The following is a 15,695-nucleotide window of genomic DNA, read 5'->3' as shown; positions in this document are numbered from 1 at the left end:
GAATCAGTCTGGAATTTACAAAAGCATTTTAGTGAGTGGAACAAGTTGAAACCTTCATGGTAGAAATGACCCTCTGATTACAAATTATGAAGTGGCAATGAAATCAAACATGTTGAAAAGCATATGAAACAATCTCTTTCTAGAAGTAAGAGGTGATAAATCTTGGACAAGAAAGGAATTTCAGCAGCTGGACTGGAAGAAACTGTGCAGCAAATGGATGGAGATAAAAATGTCATTGTTGAACATATTCAAGAGTGGATGGACATTACTTGGCATGAACCAGAGCATGAGATGCTTTCTGATCATGACATTGCACTGCGAGTATGTGGACTGAAGACGGCATTGAATGAATGCAAAGGACAGTCGGAAGATTTAATTCTGCAGCATTAGTCTCTCACAGTGCTGCCCTCACCTGTGTCAAGGTACTGCTCGATTATGAAGAGCAGCAAGATATCACACCCATGGATGAAAAACTATTTCTGCAAGTGTTATGGATATACAAGAAAGATGGCTAGTTAATTGATGAAACAAACACACGACTTCATATTTTAATAGTCAATAAAGAAACTACCATGCAACACTTTTGAGGCCTTTTAATGAATTTTGCATAATTCTTTGCATTATCCATGGAGAAACTTCCTTCCTTTATTCTGGATAGCCGAGAGTCAACTCTAATTGGATGTCTGTAGTTGAGTGGTCACTGGCAGTTCGATAAGCATAACAATCTTTATTGCAAGTGATTCATGAGTAGGTTTAATCTTTATATTGGCACCAAATAGACTCCACTCTTACAAAGATTAGGGCTCTGATTCCATTAGTTTACTTGTGGATTCTGTTAAGATATATTTTACTTGTTTTTTTCAAAAAAAAAGTAAATTTTCTAATGCCAAAGAAATTATTAAGTTAAAAAAATAAGTGTATTTTGCAGTAACAATTGATTCTTATTTCATTATCTACAGAACAGATTATATACCTCATGAAGTTTCACGACGACCTATTCGTGTGCAGCGAGAGTATAGACCAAAATCTGGTGAGGTAGATCTCCACACAACTTACAAGACAGACTATAATCCCCACAAAATTAAGCCTGTAGAAAGCATGCGTCCTCCCGAAAGGAAACACGGGAAAGAAGGGAAAGTAGACACTGTACCAACATACAAAGGTAGAAGGTTATTGATTTATTTCAATTGTTAGCCTCAGCCTTAAACTTTGCCCAACTGCACTAAAATAAGAACTGCATAAATAGATATGATAATGTGAGGGTGATAATACTGGCTAGAAACCTAGAGAATCTGTAAAAAAAAAAAAGAGCTCAAAATCTGGTCATTTGTGGACTGATATTGAAAGAAATGACCAGGAAAGTGTTAGATCATCATATGAAAACAAATGGAATGCTATGGAAGCTTTTCAGGGATGCAAAATTACCACCTCAATCAGCTTTGACCTATGTGTGACTGTTCTTCACCATGTAGCTGAATTTTAATGCACTCTGAAGTAGTTTAGTAAACCATGCAGCTCTAAAAACCATACAGAGCACTAATGATGGGGTACAAGTGCAACTTTGCCGGCCATATTCCAAAGGGAAATTAAAAATTCCCCAAAGAGAATAGAATGAAATATTCATTATTTCTTCAAATTTATCTTATAAAACATTCATTGCAGGGGTCTGAACAGATCCCACAGCTGCCAGAAGTTTGTTCTGCTGCACTTCAGTTGCAAAAATCCTTGTTCTATAATGGTAGCATGATTGAATTTGGTTTTATGAATTTATACAGCGATGTTAAACAGGGATGAACATAAAACAGTACAGCACAGGAACAGGCCCTTCGGCCCACAACGTTGTGCCAAACCAATTACATTAGTATTAAAATGCCCAACTAAACTAAGCCCTTCTGCCTACACAATGTCCATATCCTACCATTTCCCTCACATTCATGTACCTATCTAAGAGCTTCTTGAACGCCCCTATCGTATTTGCCTTCACCACCACCCCAGGCAGCGCATTCCAGCCACCCACCACTCTCTGTGTAAAACAAAACTTGCCGCACACATCTCCTTTGAACTTTCCCTCTCTCACCTTAAATGCATGCCCTCTGGTATTAGACATTTCAACTCTGGGGAAAAGATACTGGCTGTCTACTTTATCTATGCCTCTATGATCTTATAAACCCCTATCAGATCTCCCCTCAGCCTCTGCCACTCTAGAGAAAACAACCCAAGTTTGTCCAAACTATTCTCATAGCAATGCCCTCTAATCTAGGCAGCATCTTGGTAAACATCTTCTGCACCCCCTCCAAAGCCTCGACATCCTTCCTATAATGGGGCGACCAGAACTGAATGCAATACGCCAGATGCGGCCTAACTAGAGTTTTATAAAGCTGCAGCATAACTTCCTTGAACTCAATGCCTTGACTAATGAAGGCAAGCACACCATATGCCTTCTTTACCACCCTATTCGTGGTAAAGAAGTCGTGGGATCGAGTTTAAGAGCTGCAAAGTAATGATGCAGCTTTACAAAACTCTGGTTAGACCACACTAAGAGTACTGCGTCCAGTTCTGTTCGCCTCATTATAGGAAGGATGTGGAGGCATTGGAAAGGGTGCAGAGGAGATTTACCAGGATGCTGCCTGGTTTAGAGAGTATGGATTATGAGGAGAAACTAAAGGAGCTAGGGCTTTATTCATTGGAGAGAAGGAGGATGAGGGGAGACATGATAGAGGTGTACAAAATGTTGAGAGGAATAGATAGAGTGGACAGCCAGCACCTCTTTCCCAGGGCACCAATGCTCAATACAAGAGGGCCTGGCTTTAAGGTAATGGGTGGGAAGTTCAAGGGAGATGTCAGAGGGAGGTTTTTCACCCAGAGAGTGGTTGGTGCATGGAATGCGCTGCCTGGGGTGGTGGTAGAGGCTGATACGTTGGTCAAGTTCAAGAGATTGTTAGATAAGCATATGGAGGAATTTAAAAGAGGGATGTGTGGGAGGAAGGGGGTAGATAGTCTTAGCTTTGGTTTGAAGGGCGGAACAACATGGTGGGCCGAAGAGCCTGTATTGTTCTATGGTTCTATCAACCTGTGCAGCCACTTTCAGGGAGTTATGAATTTGGACCCCAAGATCCCTCTGCTCATGAACACTGTTAAGGATTTTGCCATTAACGGTGTACTGTCTCTTTACATTTGATCTCCCAAGGTGCAACACTTCACATTTGGCCAGGTTGAACTCCATCTGCCATTTCTCTGCCCATATCTGCAACTGATCTATATCCCACTGTATCCTTTGACAGTCTTCTTTGCTATCCACAACACCAATCTTCGTATCATCTGCAAATTCACTAACCCACCCATGTACATACTCATCCAGGTCATATATATATACACACACATCACTAACAGCAGAGGTCCCAGTACGGATCCCTGAGGGACACCAGTAGTCACAGACCTCCAGCTAGAGCAAGTCCCATCGACCACTACCCTCTGTCTTCTACAGCCAATTCACCTTGGATCCCTTGCATCTTAATCTTCTGGGCGAGCCTCCCATGAGGGACCTTGTCAAATGCCTTCCTAAAACCCATGGAGACAACATCTACAACTCTACCTTCATCTATCACCCTCATCACCTCATCAAAAAACTCAAAGTAGTAAGGCATGACTTGCCCTGCACAAAGCCATGGTGATTGTCCCTAATTAGGCTCTGGTTTTCCAAATGCTCATAAATCCTATACCTAAGTATCTTCTCCAGTAACTTTTCTTACTGGTCTATAGTTACCAGGATTATCCCTGTTTCCCTTCTTGAATAATGGAACAACATCAGCTACTCGCCAATCCTCTGGGACCTCACCTGTGGCTAGAGAGGACATGAAGATATTAGTCAAGGCCCCAGAAATCTCATCTCTTGCCTCTCTCAATAACCTGGAGTATATCCCATCAGGATATGGGGACATCCACCTTAATGCTCTTTAAGAGACCTGACATTACCTCCTCCTTTATCTTGAAACGCCCTAGCATATTAGCATGCTCCACACTGATCTCCCTATCCTCCACATCCTTCTCCTTGTTAAATACTGATGCAAAGTACTCACTAAGGACCTCACCCACCTCCTTCACTTCCAGGCACATGTTCCCACCTTTATCCTTGAGGAGTCCTATCATCTCCCTAGTTATCCTCTTGCTCTTGACGTATGTATAGAATGCCTTGGGATTAAAGGTCAGGATAGAAAGTGACTTAAGTGTCTTACTGGTACAATTACATCATTAATATTGCCAATTTAACATATTTGTGTGGATTGTGTCGGCCACTATTCTACCAGTACCCCATGCCAGCCTGTAGTTGCATAGTTTCACCTCTATAGCATACACCAGATAAACATGCACAGATTATGTGCAACAAGGGGGGTTGATGGATTTGAACACTACTTCCCATCTTGATTAAATATAATAATTCCTTAAAATCCATCAGCACCATCCACATATTTCCATATTTCTATTTGAAAGTGACTTGACTGAAACTACAAGTATGTCAGTCTTGATATAAAATACCCTCCTATCCTAGTGGTTTTAAACCTCGACTGCTGATGGGAAATTTACACTGAGAATAAGACAGCAGTGAGATGAGAATCATTCTTGCTGTTTCTTTAAATGACTTACTCCCTCTATGCAGCTCATGTTCTTTTATTAGAAATAATTCTAAGTTAGATAAAAATTAATATTCAAACAATATTAGATTTATGTATTTTTACATTCAATCAGCTTCATACTAGGATCAGATAATTCTTCAGCACAGTAATTGATAAGTAATCAAGTTCCTACCTGTATTTGTTATAAAAACTAGTAGGGAGTGGTGATGTTTATTAATGCTTCATGTTGCTTCAAGGGTAAGATACCAACAATTCAATTCTATTTGCTTAAAAGTATAGTCCAATATATTTATGAAGTTGTAGCTAATATACAAGCACTATTTTTTAAAAATAGATGATTACCGACTTTGGGAAATTCCTAAAAGGAAGCCTAAATCACCACAAGCATACTGCCCTCCTACAGCACGGTTTGGAAATCCATCTACGTTCCAAGATGACTATGGCCCCAAGGGATATTCACACAGAGAGAGTTTCAAACCACCTGATGTCCCTAAAACATCTGATGTTCCCTTTGATAGTCTAACAAATCATAAAATATCTTATGTAGCCCATCCGGTAGGGGAACGATACATTAGACCACGGGAAGAATACAAACCAAATGACAAACCTTTTGAAGGTCTCACCACTCACCGTCGTGATTATAAGGGAATGCATGGAGATCCTACAAAAAGCTTTAAACCTGAACAAACAAAGATAGGATCTGATGCACCATTTGATGGGAACTCAGAATTCCGTGACCAATATCAGGCATGGCCTGTTACCTTGCCTTATATGCACAAACATCCAGATTATGTGCAACCAGCTGGTTCAATGGATTTGAACACTACTTCGCACCTTGATTATGTTGGACATAAAGTTAAGCCATCTGCTCCATTTAGACCTGCAAGTGCAAGAAAGGTCCATGCTCCTTTTCAGGGAAGTACTACTATGAAAGATGACTTCAAGTCATGGGATATAAAGAAGGCAGAGGTGATCAGGCGAGGTGAAGAAGTAAAAGTACCATGTGAAAGGTTTGATGATTTGACAACTTTTAAAGCAAATTATGTCCCTCATCCAATCAATCCACTGCAAAGCTTCAAACCAATGAATGCTCCTCTACATAGCAAAACACCATTTGATGCTGGAACCTTGTATCGTACTGAGTATACACCAAAGAGGCTCGAAATATGTCCTGCAAGCTATCCTACTCCACCGGGCTTTGTGTATGAAAACACTGATGCACGTGGTCATAAATTCTTCCACAAGATAACATCATCAGAAGAAAAGCTGGCAGTGTCAAATGAAATGCATCTTCCAAAAGAAGTGGCAGTAGTATCCTAATATCTACAAATGTAACTTCTAATGTTAATTATGTTGCTTTCCTTAGACGATATCAAACCTCTGCAGATTTTGTAATTCAAATTGCAATTCCTTTATACCATTCTGCCAAAGGCAGTGGCATTGATTTTTTTCTCTCCTGATAATCACAATTTATTCTGCTAACAGTGATTCTGTACGTGAGAAGTTTAGTCTATTAATATATTTGCCAACTTAGGAAGGAAGTAAGTCCTTAAAGGTATCAAAAGCAACATATTTTTTCAAATCATTTTCAGATGTTTATTTTAAATTGTTGGATGATTAGTATATTTAAAACTAGCTGCATTAATTTGGCTGACCTATAACATGTAATAACGAATATGTACAATTTCTACTACCCATTCATCACATGACTATTCGATCCCTATTTTAAAATTCTTCAGAATGCCAATAGAATTTAGTTATTTTGTAGCTTGATATGAACAAAATAATGCTCCGATCTTCAATGTATTAGTTACAATGAACAATATTATCTCAATATATTATAAAATCAGGGAAACTGAATTCAATGATCTTCCACTGAATATTTTCACAATTGATCCTTTTTTGAATTTTCCCTAGTTCTCAGTATATCATAAAATGAAAAACTGAAGAATTAAACCTATTCAGATAATTATTAGAAATATTCTGATCCAATCCCTTTGTTGCATGATTTTTCTCTTTGTACATTTGAAAGAATTTTCTGGGTAGGAAAGTATTCAAAATTGTAAATCAATATTTACACGAAAAGTGCACTGATGAGGAATTGTTGGTGAATTACAATGGTGACACTGCATCATTTTCAAAATTAGTTTGGACTTTTCTGTTCATTAAAATGTTGTTCACATCTTCCATGAATTTTTTTTTGTTTAAAGACAATTTAGGAAATCTATGCTGGATAAACATCTCCTGCTTTGTTTATTGTGTTGGCAGGAATACAGAGTACTTTTATTTTGGCAGGGTATTTTTTGAGCATCCAGAGTTGATAGAGACCTACTTCCAACTCTATCACATCAGCTTGGACCAACCTCAAGGTGGGAAGCTGAATTGGTGAATAGGATTCCTTTCTGTGTACATTTCTGGGAAGGAAGTCAAAGATGTCTGCTTCTTTCCCACTGTAAAGGGCTCCCTCCATCATAATTGGTTAAATCTACAACACTAGGCCACACAATGATTGTTACTGCTCAAGATCCAAAGGTCCCCTTTATCCTCATTAAAAGCTGGATGTCCTTATTAAAATGGATGTTAATGCACAAAATTACAAATAATATGCAACTCCCTTGCAGTATTATTTAGAGACTACTGAAGTTAGAATCCAAGCCTGTGTATGTAACTAAGAATCTCAAACAGAAATAGAGCAGAATTGCACCCTGGACAAACCAATGGATTTTTAATAATAGCCATTGGTATCTGCCAGTTAGGGACTTCCCAGACAGAGCTGGAGGGATGACTGATTTATCCACATTTACAATACTTCACAGCTCTTCTCAAGATAAAGAAATCAGGTTTCTCAACCATTTTAAACTGCTTATTAATCGAGTGGATAGTATGAATTTGTAACTTGTCAGTCTTGAACCATCAAGTTAACCGCATCGATGAAATAAACTAAAGATACCTTCAGCAATGATTAGGTACCTCTGTGCTGCAAACAATCACTTTTTATCAATGGGAAAGTAGAATAATTAGCATCTCCCTAACTGGTAGTATTTTTCAGGCTGTTCCTTCTGTTCTTGTGCATCTAAACATTCTCATTTAAAACTGGAGTCCCTGATTATCAATTAAAAAAAATGTGGTACAAATAGACTTGGTGTGGAGTGAAATTTTAAACTTGTACTAAATAGAAAGCAGAGAACAGACTAAGTATACCATTCTCATATCTTTAGATCATCACTCCCTGTCCAGTTATGTTGGAAATCACCTTCAAGAGACAAACTTTCACATTATTAATCCCACCATGATTCCCACCCTCCTTGTTAACCTTTCCTTTGTTGAGATCTCTTTTGCCATTCATAGAAATAATGGGCCAGGTCTTGAAGGTGTGTGACATAATCCTGGAGCACACTGTTAAGTTAGTTTTTATACCCTCCAATTCAAAACATTTTGCACTAAAGAACATTGGAAAATTGAACCTAATAAAACTACTGTGGTGACATTGGAGCATCAGACTTTGGTGGGAAAATGTAAGTAGTTAAAATTGAAACTTTTAAAATTTTAAAAACAATTTGCCACCTTTTAGCTTGTTTCCTTGTTGGACCATGTTGTTAGAAGGGTATGTAAGTGTTTAATTATGAATCCCAACATTCTCCATGGGTTTAATGGGCAACTGATGTGAAATGTTTTAGAAATAATTGACCAGACTGTGCTTGATCCAATTAGTTGTCCACACTCAACCTCCCACACTAATCGGGCAGCCACACTTACCTACTCCAGTGATGCTGGATGACTTGAGGCTTCCATTTCAAGACTCTTTTGCAAGGCAGAGTAGATCACGAGTATCAATAACATCTCAGGTGACGACTTGAGGCCCTACCTCCAGCTTGTTGCGGTCAAAGTCTTTTATTATTTTAAGCACCTTGGATATTCTATAAAGTCTCCATACTAAAACCTCAACCTGCTCCAAAGAAACATTATTACTCCTGGAATATGCAATTGTTATGCATCCATTAGCAGAAGATTATAATAGTTAACAGCATGCACCTCATGATGTTCATTTTGAACTAGTCTTCAACACAGCAAAGGGAACCAGAGGTGTCCTCAAGTAGTACCTCAAATTCCTGCCCTTCAGCACAGGTGGAGGAGGATAAATGTGAGGAACAAGATAAGGAGAAACTGTGGCGGAGGTTCGCTTTGTATATGCTGTCAGGCTGCGACAGATTGATCTTTAGACCAGCCGAGGACCCCGCTCCACTAAATCATGTCTCAGGCAAAGAAGCAATTACACCCATGCGCAGTATGATGTAGAAAACATTACAACTTGGGCTGCTGTCAAGTTACATTTGCAGCACACAAATAAGAAACAATGACCATCTCCAGCAAGGAATGATTTAAGTGTTTCCCCTTGACAGTTACTCACTTTAGAATTGCCCTGTCCTCCCACCACAGCCTCCTGGGTTTCACTATTGACCAGAAACAGACAGACAAAAAACTATCATCCTCTGCTCATCAGAGGCTGGTACTCTGGTGCAAGGGGCTCAGATTCATGACTTCGCAGTCTTTCCTCCACTAGGCACAAATTAGGGTTACAAGAGTATATTTTTCATTTGCTGGGGGCTACCTGCTTGATTGCCACACCTATCAACCACCCTGATGACATAAATAGTTAAATCTTGAAACTTTCAAGGCCTTAAAAATCAATTTGCCGTATCTTAGTTTGTCTCCTTGCTGCTTAGCTTCAACATACTACACTGCTGATACTAGCTACCAAATGAATCACAACAAGTTACCAAGGTTTCTTTTACAGTGCCTGGAGAATGCTAGGCTTCTACTATCCAGAAAGACATGGATAACCATTGGATGAGTTGGAGAGCACAAGTATAAAGGCTTCCAAATAATACCTGGAAATATGTTGGTCACTGGTCACAATCCAGAGCACCCCAGCTGTCAGCACTGTGGGATTTTCTTCACCACAAACTCTTAATCTTGATCTCGATCTCAGCTCCACTTTCCCCCCCAATTCAGCAGATCAGAGAAAGACAAACTGAATAACTGTTTCACTTCAACAACATATCATCTGAGCTGTGAATAATTAGAAATTAAACATGTTTAAAATGGCAGTGAATTGGAAGTGATAATGAAAAAAAAGGGAGTGCCTGTCTGTGATAGGCTGGAAGCTAAGAGAGGCTGAATGACACAGCTGAGAGAGAGTGATGAAGGCTTGTTAATCACAGATGACCTGTCTGGAAGAGATGCAACTCAAAGCAAGTGAGTCAAAACAGAGGAGGAAAAGAAAAATAGAAAAAAAGAATAAAAACAAAATTGCAGCAGAAGAAGCAAAACATTGCAGATGCTGGAAATACACTGGGAAAGCTGTTTTTACTTACCAGCACAAATCTTTTTACACAAGTAGTCAAACCCAATTAAAATGAAGTGGGCTACATTACTTATGTAGTCACAACCAGATTAAAGTAAGGGGCTGTTGTGAGAAAGGTTCTTTTGGTATCTTAAAGATAAAGGTCTGGACACACAGTCTTTGTAATTTAAAAATGGTTTATTAACAAAGACATACATGGGGACAGAATGAATGGGAACAGATGCACACTCACACACTCTCAAGCAGGAGATTGCGAATGTGGAGGGAAATCGCAACGGGGGTGAGGTACACACACATACACAATAACTGGGTACAAATGATCAAGGAGTAAACAATACAATGTTTGGACACCCTGATTCTGGACAAACATTGGCTCTTTGGTCTTGGGAGTCCTTAACTAACTGCCCTGAAGTAGTGCACAGCTTACCTCAACATCCTCAGAGACAGAGAGAGAGAAAAACCAAACATGCAACACTTTTATGCTGCTGGGGGGCTGGGTAGCCCAGCAAAGACAAAGGTGTTTTAAACAGGCCAATAGTAGATGTGCCCAGGAACAAAGGTGCTCGCACAGACCAATCCGAGTGGTCCAGCAAGACAAAGATGTTTACCTAATGGGGTGGAGCCAAACCTTGATTGACAGTGGTGTAGCTTCTGACCTAATAGGCAATGCTATTATCCGACCATGGGGGTCAATAGTGTTGTCACTGTCACCTGACCCTTGGCCTTTCATACTTCAGGGGCCAGATGTGATGCGCATCCAGCTTCTTGGCTCAGCATGTCAGTGCTCCACCACTGGACCCAGTGACAGAATGGGAGGAATGATGCACAAGAATTTGACTTCCAGACTTCAACACATGTGTCGTGAAACATGGAAGTCAGAGGTAAGCTGACCAGCCAGAAAGAGGTTGCCAATGGTTCTCTTGGGAACCATCAGCTGTGGACAAATACGACCTTTAGGATGTCCTGCTTACTCATTATTTTTTCATCAGCCATTTGGGCCCACATTCCAGTGAAGGTTTCTTCTCCTTGTTATGAGTTTTGAGAAGAAGAATTTCTTCTCTTATTCCTACATCTAGAGTTTGTTCAGAGACCATAAGAAATATTTTGATATTTTAAGGAAATAAAATGAGGTTTTTCATGAATCTTTGCTTCAGCATCTGAAAAACTTGTATTAATATACCCCTGAATTATTCAAAATATAGAAAGTTACTCATATGTGTGACTGAGAATATATCGCTGTAAGAGTAACTTTGATACCTGTGGACCTAATTTAAGTAACCAATATAAGTTGCACCTTCTAGTGCTGTGTCTTCACAGAATTATTACTTGTTTAAACACCCCTTACCAGCCTTTTAAGAGAAAATAAATATCTGAGACAGAAAGCTGAGAATCACCAGTGGTAAGGTACTGAGGCCTTACTTATGGAGACATAAGTAAGACCACAGCAGCTGGATCTGTCACAGAGGTCCATTAATGTATGCATTTAGGGTATTACCCGGTGTGCCTAATAAACTTTGTGCAGCAAATTTAGCCCTGATCAGGGTTGAACAGTCTGCGAGTTATCACACTGCTAAATTGGCCATTTTTACATCAAGTTTAAAAAAAAATCCACTTTAACCACTGGAGAAAAGATGAGACACACCAAGAAAGTAGTGAAGTGGGACACACAGAGAGGAGCATATATAAGAGGGTTAATCAACACAACATAGGACTCTGCTCTTTAAGACACAAAATGATCATGCAGGGAGAGTAACATCAGAAGTGGCTGATGATGCACCTTCTCATTTTGGGTTGACTTAAAGTTTATAACTGAACTGATGTCCATGGATATACTTTATCCCAAAGTATATGTAAAAATGCCACGTTTCATACAAATAGAGAAAGCGTGTGGATTGCCCCTTGAAGGTGAATGGGCCTCACTCTCCCTGCAGGTGAAGACATTTCTGCTTAGTCTGAAAATGAGCATGTGAGTGATTCTCTTGCTCAGTAGGAGGCAGGCATCAATAAGCTTTGGTTTTAAAAGAATATCAATCACAAGGGAAGAGAGATCTAAGCAGGGAGAATGCATTCCAAAGTTTTGAGGTCACAGGAAGAATGTGTTGGATGGAAACAACATGACCAGATTTTAGGAATATCCTCCTGACAAGTTGTTTCTGAAGGAGCAGCATGACTTGTTGGGAGACACTGCATAATTTTCCAATTGTTATTTTGCACAGATCATGGACACAGTGATCCCAAATTTCCACTGTAGATTCTCAGCCAATGTAATTTATCACTGGAATTGTCAAGACCAAAAATGATCTTTTTTAACCTAATGAGAAGGGAAAAAAAAACTCAACAGCCCCCATAAGCTCTGGTGATCCAGACACAGCATGTAGCCAAAGAAGTACCCTTACATCGGGGATTCAGGGCTGCATAACAGAAACAAGACATTGTTATTTATATGAATGAAATCAGGAAAATAAACCTGTTCATAGCACAGGATTTCTTTGCAATACAGTTTGGAGAATTGGGAGATGCAATTTTATTCTACCACTGTTGGTGTGGGTGCAAATGCAGGATGTCAAGTTGATATGGAACCATTCTGTTCTAAATGCAAAAATACTACTGTATACTGGGGACCTTGACATCAAAACAGGAGTATGGTTTTACTGGAAGTGTGAGCATTATCATTGCTGGGAAATTCAACTGCATATCACTGCTTTTTCCCATGAGTAAAGCGCAATGATTTTGGTTCATTTTGCATCACCTATAATATTCGACTGGTTCCTGTTGTGAATCAACCCTGTAACCCTTACATGATTTCCATGTCAGAGCTGCATGGGAAGAAGTTATTTCCTATCCAACATTCTCTTTGGTGCATTACAGGACTAAGTTTGTCTTGAGGATGCTATCTTGGCAGAACATGTTCTGACAATCACCAAATCAGACTGGGATACACACAGGTAAGTGAAATGGTTACTTAAGTGCGTGGGCACCCCACATTAAATCTACTTCCCCCAACACCCCTTCAACAGGAGACCCTACTTCTCTACCCCTCCCTGATCCACGTCCCTTTGAGACTCCACACCTTCTACCACCAGCATCTTTCCCCTACTCTCTGCCCAGCAGCTGAGCTCCAGGCCCCTGATCCCTCCACAATGATGTCAGTGTGATTCCTAACCATCTCCCCACCACCCTAAACCCAAACCCAGCTACAGTCCTAATTGAACCTGTGATGGACACCTTGGCTTTGGTAGAGGAGGTACAAGCAGCACATTTTTGAATGAGAAACTGTGCAAAGACCCATTTTATGGCCAGGTCTCAAGTGAGTTTGATGGGCTGAGAGAACAACCACAAAGAGTTTAGCACAGACTTTGGAGTACACTAAGATTTCCAATCCCATGACTCTTAAGGGACATGTGTGAATTAGGCAGAATGTTAAGAGGAAAATGGTGTCAGAATATGCATGTGATTAACTATGCTATGAGCTATAAGATGAAGTAAATCTTTTCTAAACCTAGTAATTGGTTCAGAATTACTGGTGGGGCTCAGAAACTGGGTATATTAAAAGAACTCCCCTCAGGCCCGTTCCATCATTCAATTATAATGTTCCATTATGATCTTGTGGCTTAATTCCACATACCAGCAATTGCACCTTACTCCTTTAACAATTTATAAATATCTCTTATTCTCTGATTTAAAATTAATGATTCACCCAGCAGCAATAACCATGTGCAGAACAGAGTTATTAAGTTCTATCACTGCTCAATTCACTTCTTAATGACCCCTCAGCTTTAGCTAATATTTTAACATTAGGACCACTAATTATCTTCTGAATATGCATATTAATAACATCTACACCCTATCCATAATTTCATCTTGTTTATATTGTAACACAGAAGAGACAATGTGACTGTGTTTTGTATTCCTGTTTATTTCATAAATTGATAAGCCCCACACCGTTAAGCCATTATAGTCAGGCTGAAATAAAAAGACCATTTATTTACATGTAATAAAAGGCACAAAACAATGATGAGCAAATTCAGCATAGATTTTGCATAAATTGTTTCAAACAAGAGGGTACTTAAATTCCATGTCACCATTAAGTAGCTTTTGACTTTCTCATGATCAATCACAGGATGTGACATGTCAAGCTGACACTGTTAAGTCTCCCTGGATGATGTGGTGGCACAGGGGAATCAGAGATCTGCTCCTAAATAATGTGCCTACCATGGAGTTACTGTTAAACCAGGTAATTTGATAGTTATATATTCCTTTTCACTGTCCTGATAATTGAGAACGATATCGTTTTAATGATCAAAAAAAGGTTCTCATGGGTAAATGATGGTCATTCACTTTTCGAGTTATGCAGCGCCAATTAGGAATCACATCTAATTCTTGCAAGTCTTATAATTCTTTTGAATAATATACATTTTTTCTGTAACAAAGCTCCCTAGATGGGTTTCAGATGTACCCATTTTCATACTTTATTAAATTATTGGCATGTATTGGGACCATACAAATAAAATACTTAACTTTCAAAGGACTGGTAATGTGCATCCTGACTAACCTACAGAGCAAAAATCATGCCTGCAATATTATGACAGCTGGACTAAGTGTACTAAGAAAGACAACGCTTTGTTATTTCTAAAAAAAAATGACGTTATACATTGCCAATTATGCATGGAAGTGGTGATTCTGCAATTCCTTCCAGAAAGGAAGACACAATTTCATTTTGGAACTGGGACCGTAGGGCTGTAATACTCCCTGACCCACATCTCCTGCGAGTACCATCTTTCCACTGGGATCACAGAATCACTTCTCTTACACAGAAGTCTTACCAACTTGTCACATGAGATTAGTATTGATTAGTTTGTCCAACATCTGGAGCTAGGGAAATTCTGGAAGATATTTTATGAGATTTCATCAAAGACTATTGAGGTCATAAAGGGTAGACAGACTGCCTTTCAAAGCAATAAGGCACGCATCACAAGTAAGCTGGAATTTTTTCAAGAGTAAGACAAAATGGATGAAGAATTTCCTGTGGGTGTGATTTCTTTGTGGATTTTCTGGTTACGTTCAAAAGTGCAGTTTTAAAAGAAGGTGAAAGTACATAGCTTCACTGATAAAAGAGCTGGATAGATATGGAACTGGCTAAGAATCAGAAGCAGACTACTGTGCTAAAGAGAGACAGATTTGTTTACAGGGTAGTGACTACTGAAGGATCTGTTTTCAGTCTTTGCTATCAGAAAAAAATATGGCAAAGCTTAATCAGAGACATATCACGACACATTTATGTGATCAGGAGTCTACTATATAGAAGATATTGACTGGGTATTTTTTGGTAAATAATAATCTTAATGTGCATTCCTGCAAGCAGCAAATTTCTCTTAGAAGTTTTTATAATGTAACTTTTTTAAAGATGACATTTTTTTTCTGTCTTTTTTTGCCCTCTCTTACTCCAATCTGTCTTTTTCACCATTCTGCACCCATTTTGACTCAAATTCACCTCACTTCATCATCTTACCTTGCTTCTGCTTCCTACTCAATCTTTAAATCTCATTGATCCAGGAATTAAGCCACCACTCACTGAGAGTCCAGTTTCTTGTGAGCTTTTCTGCAAAATAAATATTTTTTGAGTTGAAGGAAGAGGAAAAATAATCAATAGGTGGCATGCCATGAAATGGCCTGCAGTTAAGTAAAGAAAAACATCAGAA

At 39.2% G+C, this 15,695-nt stretch overlaps 1 protein-coding gene across 1 annotated transcript in view; it reads left to right on the top strand.

Moving 5' to 3' along the window:
- The window catches only part of saxo2 (stabilizer of axonemal microtubules 2), a 39,347-nt gene extending 33,396 nt beyond the window's left edge, over positions 1-5,951 (top strand). The window contains exons 4-5 of the mRNA XM_052040287.1: positions 960-1,162; positions 4,966-5,951. Coding sequence (XP_051896247.1) covers positions 960-1,162; positions 4,966-5,951 — 1,189 coding nt within the window. The remainder of the gene's footprint in view (positions 1-959; positions 1,163-4,965) is intronic.
- Positions 5,952-15,695: the final 9,744 nt, after the last annotated feature.

The sequence above is a fragment of the Pristis pectinata genome, chromosome 28 (assembly GCF_009764475.1).
Source record: "Pristis pectinata isolate sPriPec2 chromosome 28, sPriPec2.1.pri, whole genome shotgun sequence".
Lineage (NCBI taxonomy): Eukaryota > Metazoa > Chordata > Chondrichthyes > Rhinopristiformes > Pristidae > Pristis > Pristis pectinata.
Note: the sequence above shows the minus strand (reverse complement) of the source record. Positions and strands in the feature narration are given on the sequence as shown.